Genomic DNA, 10,916 nt, shown 5'->3' on the forward strand with positions numbered 1-10,916 from the left:
TGCTTGCGGAATCAGTTTAGTTCTCAGCTAACAGCGTGATCATCTCTGCATTACTAGCGTCTGTAGTGCCTAGAATAGTGCAACGTTTAGTGATGGTACACCACACGTACCGAATAATAATGATAGCGCAGTTACGATGTGCACAATCTTTCCCCCTCTCGTCTACTGCTGCTCCCAAGAGCGCCTCGGCTGATACTAAGCGCTCCCAAGGGGCCCAGCGTCTTAATGACCACGAATTCGAGGTGCGCGCCGCTTCCTGCCTACTTGCGTGTTTGTTTATTTTTTGTTCGGTGCATCACGGGGTCTGCGCACGGTCGTTCAAGTGCAGGAAGACGCAGCACCTTATTACCCGCGGCGTACACAGCAGGCACTGGCGCACGCGAAACGCACTTGCCAGTATCGGGCCCGTTAAGAAAGAATCTCGGGGAAAGGGAGATAAAGAAAAAAAAGTGTGTCAGCAAGGCATACAAGCTTCTATGCCGTTTGTCGAGTTCTCCGATCTCTTCTCCGCTTGCCTCGCCGCCACACTCCTCCTCGTTCGTTCCTACCTTGCGCGTACAAGTCACGCACGAGCCCTCTCTCCTCCGAAATTGCGTGGCCCACCCCCCCAACGGCTGCGTGCACGTGGACCAGTTACGAACGCCGTGGTCAGCCTCGCATTGTGGCCCTCCGAAAGCGGCGAGGCTCCCGCGTGCCTTCGACGCGCCTTACGAAGCCGGCAGTATCTTGGCTCCACCGAGCGCCGGCGTTTAGGGACAGCGTGTCGAATAGACCGTGACGTGTTCTCAAACTTGAAGCGTGATTACGAGCGAGCCTCTCGACAGGCATGACGTCGCTGCTAGCGTCCGGAATCATAACGCCGGTCGCGGATATGTACAGGTACATAGCGTCTTTACGGGACCCCCGCACGGAAGGCTGGACCCTCGTGGCTGATGCCAAGTTTGTGTTCCCGCTGCTGTTCGGCTACATCTACGTGGTCAAGATCGGCGGCCCGCGATGGATGATGAACCGCAAGCCGTTCGAGCTCAAGCCCCTCATCATGGTGTACAACTTGGCAATGGTCATCTTCAACACGTTCTTCTTTTACCAATACACTCGGCACTCGTACCTTGGAGGAGGGTACAACGTCTTCTGCCAGGGCGTCAGCTATTCCCGTGACCACAACGCGATGACCATTCTCGAACTGACGTGGTGGTACCTGTTTGTGCGCATCGCCGACTTTTTCGACACCTTCTTCTTCCTGGCGAGGAAGAAGTTCTCCCACATCACCGTGCTTCACGTTCTTCATCATTTTCTCGTGGTGTTCAGCGGCTGGCTGTGGATCACCTTCGGCTGCGACGGCCAGGTGCTGATGGGCATCTGCTTCAACTCGTTCATCCACATCATCATGTACTCGTACTACTTCCTCAGCGCCCTCGGTCCCGAGGTGCAGAAGTACCTGTGGTGGAAGAAGTACCTCACCCGTCTGCAAATCTTCCAGTTCGTCTTCCTTACCCTACACGTGTCGATACCGATCTTCTACGACTGTGGCTATCCGAAGATACTTACCGTGCTCGCGTCGGCCCAGGGAACCCTGGGACTGGTGCTCTTCATCAACTTTTACATCAACGCGTATGCTTCAAACCGGAACTTGGACTTCTGCACAGTGCAAGGAGACAAAAGGGATTGATTCTACTGACGCACGTGATGCTTTGAGTCGTGAGTGCAAAGGACGGGGCCTCACGGACGGCGGCTTCGGCGAACAGCACCGTCATGGGCTTCGAGTCTTGTTGTAAAATGTGAGCTGAACTGCAGACTGGAACATGAGCTTCATCAATGACAAGGTTCCGAGTTCAAATTTACAAAGCCCTTCATTCGTAAGGACAGTTTTTTTGTTGTAAATTTTTGCATGAAATTTTTCTTACAAAGTGGTTTAACGGACAAAGGGCTTTGTGAATTGGGTTCCTTACCTTGTTGGTACGTACCTTCAATTTTCAGTTGGTCATACCTGCGCTCACAATTGTGCCGTGATCATTGTGTTATTCACTGCTGTTAGTTGATGTGAGGTCTCATTATTTGTGTACTTGTGACATAATATATTATAACCTGCAGCTATTGCGAAGTTTTATACTTGAGCAACAATTTCCAACCGTTATAACATAGGCATTGTCTTTCGTATAGATATTGCATTCTTACCAACGTTAAGTTTGCATTTTAGAGCATAACGCCGTAAACCTAACATTGTATTGACGCCATTTATTTATTTATAGAAACAGAAATTTTATACTCTCATGGGTAGCTGCAAAATGAAAAAGCTATTTTGCAAAGAATGACCTGACCAGATGACATTCATGATCGTCTAGAAAGAATTGCTTTAATCAGCAAGTACAACGTGTGCACACTAATTTTTTAAAGGTCAAGCACAGTGCATTGGGAACGGACACTAAACCACACAGTTCACACCAGTTCACTTATTAAAAACAGAAATAGCGGAAATCGATGGATGAAATTGTTAATCCTGGTTTAATTGCGACAGAGAGCTAACTAGTCAATGTAACAAAAAAGCTGTGTGAACTAAGTTTGTTCCTTCCACCAGTTCCATTCACTAAGGGAACATGAGAGTGCTTGTTTTGACAGGTTTCTTGTGTGATTCGTGTCACGAATAAAGATTGTAAACGCCTGTGACCACGTACGCACTGTGCCTTCACTGTTGGATTCTTGGCACGCTGAGCCGTTGCGCATGATCTTTGGTTGAAGAACGCGTATGAGAGGCCAGTTGCACTATGCATGACTGTAATGGAACTGTTGCGTGATAACACGACCCACATGTTACGCGTGTCGTTGTGTCACACAGGAATGACAGCAACAGCAAGAACTCGTCCAGGATAGACGAGATTCGTGTCAGGATCGCCCTGGCTTGAGAAATCGTCAACAAGCCATCAATCATCCACCACCCACAGCGAATCGCAGGCTTCGTCGCGCAGCTCTCGCGCACCTTCATTCCGGGCTCTGCGTAAGTCATCTGCGTGTCCCACATCTTGCAGCTGGCAAGCTCACAGTCAACCGCACCGTTTACACACAGACGTCCCGAGAGAGGAGGACGAGTGTAATTCTTCGTCGACCGTAAGTGTCCCCGCGGCGCCTGTGTTTGCTCGACTTCTGCCGCGGATGGCCTTCGGCGCGAACTTGCCTCTCGGGCCATTGCCTTTTCCAATCGGGACGCGCCTGACTAATCAAATATCGCCGCCTGTCTGACAACCGCCCTGCGAGTACCACAGACTTCCGTGTGTGCCTCGTACGAAGACACTGAGCGCTCGCCGGCGACGCGACCGACGTTCGGGTCGCTGCTCCCGGCCGTGACCTGAGACAACCAATGGCATGCAGCCACTGAATTGCACCCTCAAAATACGTAACGTGTAATGACTTTTCTACTGCTTCGGCTTCTTACGCACTTGATGCCTTTGCGTTTTTCTTCTTTTTTTTTAACCTTGCGTTGTGCGAATATATAGGCCCTCGACCTTGTTGGAATTAGCTTTCAACTTTCCATATTTTCTCAAAACAGTGTTCATGGCAAAGTTCTGCTGATATTCAGCATCACGTTCTGAAGCGCCTGTTTTTCGAGGCGCACACCCGTTTACTTATCTTACAAAAGTTAATAGGGAGTTTTAGAACAGCGCACCGCAAGCCCTTGCGGTGTGGTTGCTGCCACTGCGCATGCGTCGTACGCTAGTCGTCGTTTGCGTTCACGGCCCGCGAACGCTGTTGTCGAAACTATGTGTAGTTGCCGTGCATTTGAGTTTAAGGGGCAGCTAAAGTCACCAGATTGTTCCCTATAGGAGGGGCAAACGTTACTCTAAAACTCATATGGCATCCGCTATGCCCGCAGTGCCTGCAAACGTTATTCTAAAACTCCCTAATCTCATTTCTAGTACGTTACCCACCATGGTGGTCTGGTGCGCGACTACTGATGAGAAGGTCACGGGATCGAATACCGGCCGCGGCGGCCGCAATTGTCGGTTGAGGTGAAAATGCTTGAGGCCCGTGTACCTTAAGCGCAGGTTAATGACATCCAAGTTGTCGAAGTTCGGAGTGCTTCACTAAGGCGTCTCTTATAGTCATATCGTGGTTTTGGGCTGTAAAACGCTAACAATGGGTTGATTTCTGGCCCCGACATGGTGGTCTGTGGATAAGGTACTCGGCTGCTGACCCGCAGGTCGCGGGATCGAATCCCGGCTGCGGTGGCTGCATTTCCGATGGAGGCGGAAATGTCGTAGGCCCGTCTGCTCAGATTTGTGTGCACGTTAAAGAACCCCAGGTGGTCGAAATTTCCGGAGTACTCCACTACGGCATCTCTCATAACCATATATGGTGGTTTTGGGATGTTAAACCCCAGATATCAATCAATCAATCAGGTTTACTTCTGATACGTTTTTCTGCGAAAACAGGTCGAGTCTGGTGGTTTCAAAGGTGTGCTCAGCGCAGCCACTGTCAGAAAGTTCAAGTTGTGCCAGTTCTGTCTTAAGATATTGTTTTATACCACCTTCTGCGCCGCAGAACGGTCGTACAATATACGGTCTAACTAAATGTAAGCGCATAGTTGCTTGCACATGTCCATGCGTTTTGTGTCAGCGGTTTGCGTGTATACGTTATGTTAACGCCATACGTTGGGTCTCACATCTGAAACGTTTCCGTACGCAACGAAACAGCTCCTGCAAGATACGGTGGCACTGATGTATGCCACTTCAGCGTTTAACTCTTACGCTTCTTTGTTATGCTGGTAACGGCGTTCGGCCGCTGACCCGAAAGCCGCGGTGTCGATCCCGACTGCGGCGATTGCTTTTCGATGGATTGGAAATGCCAGAGACCCGCGTATACGGTGGGACGTCAGTGCACGCCGAAGAACACCGGATCGTCTAAATTTCCGCAGCCCTCCACCGCGGCGTGCCTCGTAATCAAGCCACGGTTTCGGTGTGCAAAACTAAACAAATGATTACTCTCAGCGTTATTTTCTCGTGACTGCTATGCTTTCACCAGCACGTATCGCCAGTTACTGTTAAAGCCAGCTCTCGCTTCCTCTAACCTACATTATACTTCCTCGTGTGTTGCTACTGAGAGCAGCTGTGATTTGCCATTACCTACATAAAAAAAAGGAAAGAAAAATATGCAGGAGCTCGTTATCTTAGTTCAGAACACGAAGGGGAAAAAAAAGAAAATGGGGAGGGAGGAGATCAGCGAACGTCTTCAGTTTACCAGTACCTCGACTACGAAAGCTGTCGGCGCGAGTGAAAACAGACGTTCTCAGTGTATGTAACCGGAAGAAACGATAAAAAGCGACTATAGAAGTAGTCATTCTTGCTCTATCTGGTCGCCTTATTTTTCTACGTTTCGAATATTTGCGCCTTAGGCAGGGTTCGTTGATAAGCACTATTGAAAACAACGTCATTCGAGGTATTGTACGAGACCGATATGAAGCACACCCAGCACTTTGACGTCAGAACCCAAGCGTATGCGATAATGCTGGGAAGTTTCTGTTAGCCATTGACCGAAGTTTAGCATCTGGTAACAAAATAATGATTGTCCAGTTAGCAGATCAGTCAATTGGCATGCTGCCACCTATAGTCACATTGTATATCCAAGATTGCCTGTTATGAAATTCAAAGCCGTAGCGTTTTCTGCCAGTATTGCCCTATATTATGGTGTGGAAAATGGTGCCCGAAATTCGCTAGACGCCGCTTGTCAGTAAATTCAAAAAAAGGAGGTGGTCAGAACAGGCCCGTAGACATAGAAATTTTTTTTGAATGGTAGAGCGCACTTGCTGAAGGTTCTCATTACCCTAGAAAAACACCTTTTCTTTCATTACTTGTTTTTGACTGAACACCTCCTCAATAGAAATTTCACAGGAGGTGGAGGAGGGGCTAGGGCAACACCCGTAGCTACGTGCCATGGTTCGCAATTTGTACGGAACCTTTTGTCTAATTTGTAGTAGTCATGTCGAAGAAACATGTTGGTGGGCTAGTCGGTTCATGGTTTCAGAAAGATCTTTAAATGGGCGAAGAAGACAGGACGAGAACACGCACACGAGCGCAGATTCAAACTGACTTTATTTACGGTAAGCAGGTGTTTTATAGGTTTTATTTAAAAAATATAGCAAAACACAAGAGTGCGAAACAATTGCAATGACATAGTTAAAAACAACAAGAACGCATACGCATCAGAACGCTTGAATGACCTGTAAAAATCCCATTTCATCCTTGTTAACGGAAACGAAGAAGAGCTGACACCGCTGTTTCCCTTTTAGCGATGAAAAACACCTCAGCGACCTTCCGCATCAGGTAGTAGGCCACAGTTCTCGACTCATGCTTTGACAGGGGATCAATTTACGTAAGAGATGGCAACATGTTTTTAAAGACGATAGTCTTTCTTGGCGACCTTCGACACAACAGTTGTGGTCTGTATTTCTGTCTGTACATTTGTATGTTTGTCCGCCCTTAACGACACCCTAAATGGCAACAAACGGTTCTCCAAATGGCCTACTTTATCCGCAGCGCCCACAAATAAGGCTCAAGCTTTAACGTTCATACTTGTTCATTAAAAATCGATTCTTGGGCATATCTGAGGCTCCATAACACGTCAGTATTCTGTATGTGCGTCTTTTTACAAGAAAAGGCATACATAGGTAAATTCTAAGGACCGCAGCGCTTATGACCCTGCGCTGACGATCCAGCGCTTGCTCAAAAAGGCAAGTGTTTCCAACGCTTTGCTAAGACGACATGGGGGGGGGGGGGGCACGTACGCGTCGTCTTGCGTTCTACACCTTAACGCCTCCGAGACGGGCGTGCACACCGCGCGCTTAGTTTTCCAAGATAATTGCCAGATAGCGCTCATGTCCCGCGTGTGACGTGACTTGATGCGCTTGTTCGCCTCCGACACACGCTCGAGGCACTCTAACGCAGCGCCTGCAGAATACCATTCACCGATTTTCTTGCGCAGAACATCAAATAAACGTTTTTTTCACTCTCTCCAGACGCTAGACTATCATCTTTCGACGACATTTGCAGTGTAACATGCGGATACGGGGCCAATTTTTTGTTAGCTTGTACCTACCCCCCACTTCTCTTTAAAGAGGATCCCGTGCACGCCTATGGGGCCACTCAAATTTGAGGACCGTTTGTTGGTAACCTCAGAAAACTGTGACTACCGTTTGGCTATGGTAGTCACAAACTCTGACTTCCCTGCGTACATGGGTAAAAAGAAAGACCCTCTTGCTCCCAGTCATCGGCGGCAGCGCCAAGACTGCGCCATGTCATGTAGGCTGACATGACCTGCACCGTCGCTTTCTCGTTAAGGTGAAAGGTTGTAATCATGCATGTTTTTGACAATGATGGCGGCCGGGGTCTACTGAGGTTGCATTCAAAGAACTGTTAACTTGTGACAGTGCTATGCATGCAATGGTAATTGCCAGAAGCTTCGGACTACATAGACGATCTCTGCGGTGCAGCGACAAGGCCACAACACAGAATGGTCACGTGGCAGCTGAGCTCATGCTTTCGCATAATCACGTCACCGATTGTTGTATGTCGGCTGTTTAGTACCTGCCACTTTTGTTAAACAAAGCTCGCCCCGCCGCGGTGGTCTAGTGGCTAAGGTACTCGGCTGCTGACCCGCAGGGAGCGGGTTCGAATCCCGGCTGCGGCGGCTGCATTTCCGATGGAGGCGGAAATGTTGTAGGCCCGTGTGCTCAGATTTGGGTGCACGTTAAAGAACCCCAGGTGGTCTAAATTTCCGGAGCCCTCCACTACGGCGTCTCTCATAATCATATAGTGGTTTTGGGACGTTAAACCCCACATATCAGTCAATAAATCAAAGCTCAAAGCTACAAGCACACCAGTGGCATGTATTTTTGTTTTACTCTTAGCTTCCCTGCCTTCATCCCGGAGTGGGAAGACCCATATATCTCGCTGTACGATTATATCGCACGCATGTTTTCCGGATGAAATACCCTAACTCCATGCCTGATACACGCATTTTAGCCGTGGAGTCGACAGCATGGATGTCGTGCCGCACAATGTGGGCCTGCTGCATGGTCACTGATTACAGAGTCGTATGCGGTGGTCACTTGTGCGCTGAGTCGCCAAGTGCCGGAAAACATCACGAGAAGCGCAGTATATAGCTTTTATCGAGTGGTATGAAAAGCTTCGGCGCACGCTGCTTCGCCGTATCAAGCCACGACTATCAGCAGTGTGGTCAAGTGTCTTCTGCCGTGCAGGTCGTCTCCACAGCCAAACGCGCACAGTGACGCGAAACATTCCCGCTAACTTTTTTCCTCGTCGAAGCGCTTCTTCGCAGCGCAGGCTACATATAAGGACACGCTCAATGACGCTCTTGAAGCTCCGCGAACGCACAAACATGCGCACCTCAGCCCAAAAAGAAAAGAGTTTTCGGGACCGTGTTCGAGTCACACGCGGACGCCTCGTCACGCCTTGCAGAGCTTAGCGCGGCCGCCAGGCGCTGCGGGCGTCACGCGTTGACGGCCAAGTTCAGCGGCGTAGTGGAGGACAATGAACGATCGCCCTTGGCACCGCGGCCAACTCGCCGCCTGCGAGCGCGTTACGCCATCGCTGTTGTAGCAACGCTGCCCTCTTCGTGTCTCGAGGAAAGACTCAGTGTGCGTGGCGGTGATACTCTTGTAGCGCGCTTAGCTTCCTTCTCACGGATTTCCGGCCTTAGCGGATTCTACTTCGGAGGAAGGGTAACGGGGCCATCGGGTCGCAGAACAACCGTGAACGAGCACCATCGAACTTCCTTCTTTCTCCTCGGAGTGAGCGCGTGGGAGCAGCGCTCAACGAGGCGACCACTCGCGACGAAGTTGCGACCGCTGGCCAGGTATGGTTGTGTCGCACAGGTAAAGATAAAGTTTGAAACACAGATGCTGCTGCTGTTTCGTCCTCGACACCTGGTTGGTTTCGAGGAATCCTCGAGCCTTTGTTCTTCTTATCCTTTCTCTCGCTTGAGGAGATCGTCTCTTCAAGGTCCATTTGCCGATCGGCTGGATTGCGCGTCCCGAGAGTGAGCAGCTTTCGAAGCATAAACTCCCAAAATGAGATTACTGCTCACATGCAAAAAAAAAAAGAGAGAGAGAGAGGGGGATTGTGGGCAAACTGTGGGCGCAGGTTAGCCAGATGAGGACAGAGGACGTTCGAGGACAACGAGAGACTTTTATACACACGAAGACGGAAAAATGGATACACACAACATAAACTCACACAGATATACACGCGCTAACGGTCCTACGCGAAGAGAGTTATTGTTCTTGTTCGTTCACTCACGTTCTACTCTTGGGGCGTGAACGTTGCTCTTCACCTTGAGCTCTCTGGTAGTCAGGAGGCGCGATGCCTGGTGCTTGCGGAGTTCCTACCGAGGCGGGGCTCGGTCTAGAAGATAACCGCCAGGGCCATCCCAGTACGGTGGTCAACGCCTGGGCTTGCCACCGAGAACAGCGTACCGCCGACTGCCGCGAACAGAGCTGGGACAGCGTCTCGCTCCGAGACCAGAACAGCAGCTGGCCGTGACGAACGCCGCTTCAGACCAACGTGGGTGCGAGGTGGGGCGATGCCCAGTCCAGGACGCAGCCGAGGACTTCAACGCCGGGACGAGGCCCGGACACGGAGGGTCGGAACGAGCAGCCGGGGCGTGGCCCGAACCTGCCCTTGCTCTCTGCTCTCTGGCGAGGTGGGGCGATGCCCAGTCCAGGACGCACCTGAGGACTTCAACGCCGGGACGAGGCCCGGACACGGAGGGTCAGAACGAGCAGCCGGGGCGTGGCCCGAACCTTTCCTTGCGTTCTGCTCTCTGGGGTGAGGTGGGGCGATGCCCAGTCCAGGACGCACCTGAGGACTTCAACGCCGGGACGAGGCCCGGACACGGAGGGTCAGAACGAGCAGCCGGGGCGTGGCCCGAACCTTTCCTTGCGTTCTGCTCTCTGGGGTCAGCCGAGCTGTCCCCGTGGCTCGGGAGCTTTTCCACGTGGTGCGCGCACGAGCACGCGCATGGACGCGCTCATAGTTTTAGCGCTATCACCATCATCATGATTCCCGCGCACCTTGAATTACTAAATCGGCCCCGCACACCGATTTTCCTACGTCAAAGCATGACGCACACTCTCCAGGGCAGCGTTTTATACCACATCTTCCCCCCAGTTCAAGAACAGCGAAACGCTGGGTTAAGAAGGGTCGACGTGTTCATAGAGTAGACAACTGTCACAATACGCATAAACTGAACACATTCAACGTTATAATGTTTTGTCTTTGACGATGTACCAAGGGCGTCCACACACGGAATGCACGGCACCGCACGCTCGTGACCCGATGCCTAGGCCAACGACCACTCACTCATGCCGTTGCGGCGAACACAGGCGCCGGGCAGCACGATGAATTCGTCGAGTCAAGCTTGGAAGCATCGACGCCGAGTAATTCGGGCAAACATTATGTCAGCGCGGGGACTTGGTTGCGCATGCAGTTCGAAGTCCATTGTCGTGTCGCAGTTCAGTTCGGAATCGGTCAACCAGGTTTGTACTCTTCCTGCTTTTCTTCCACGTGCTAGCGCAGAACCAGAGTTCTTCCTTCCTATGTGCTTCTGTGTACCGCGGTGGCTTCTCGATGTTCATATAGATGGAGGAGTATTCAATCCAAACATCTGGGTCCGAGCGCCAAGGTACGCAGTCCAAAGCACGCCGTATCTTTCGGTTGTCTTGAAGTTGGTGTGCCTCCGCACGGTACAAAGTACCATGTTGTGGGCTCACAGCGTTCCTAGCTCTACTACTACTCTTGGAGTTCCGGCCCCTCTTGCTCGAATTATGGTCATCTTCTGGCTCTGTTTTAGGGTTTTTCAATGCCACTCGCTTTTCGTTGGGCTCCGAAGCAAGAGTCTCAGATACGCAT

At 50.8% G+C, this 10,916-nt stretch overlaps 1 protein-coding gene across 1 annotated transcript; it reads left to right on the top strand.

Moving 5' to 3' along the window:
- Positions 1-255: 255 nt before the first annotated feature.
- LOC119169365 (very long chain fatty acid elongase AAEL008004) lies at positions 256-2,671 on the top strand. The gene has a single exon (XM_037420465.2). It carries the CDS (start codon positions 827-829, stop codon positions 1,667-1,669), a length of 843 nt encoding a protein of 280 aa, XP_037276362.1. The 5' UTR covers positions 256-826; the 3' UTR covers positions 1,670-2,671.
- Positions 2,672-10,916: the final 8,245 nt, after the last annotated feature.

The sequence above is a fragment of the Rhipicephalus microplus genome, chromosome 2, assembly GCF_043290135.1.
Source record: "Rhipicephalus microplus isolate Deutch F79 chromosome 2, USDA_Rmic, whole genome shotgun sequence".
NCBI lineage: Eukaryota > Metazoa > Arthropoda > Arachnida > Ixodida > Ixodidae > Rhipicephalus > Rhipicephalus microplus.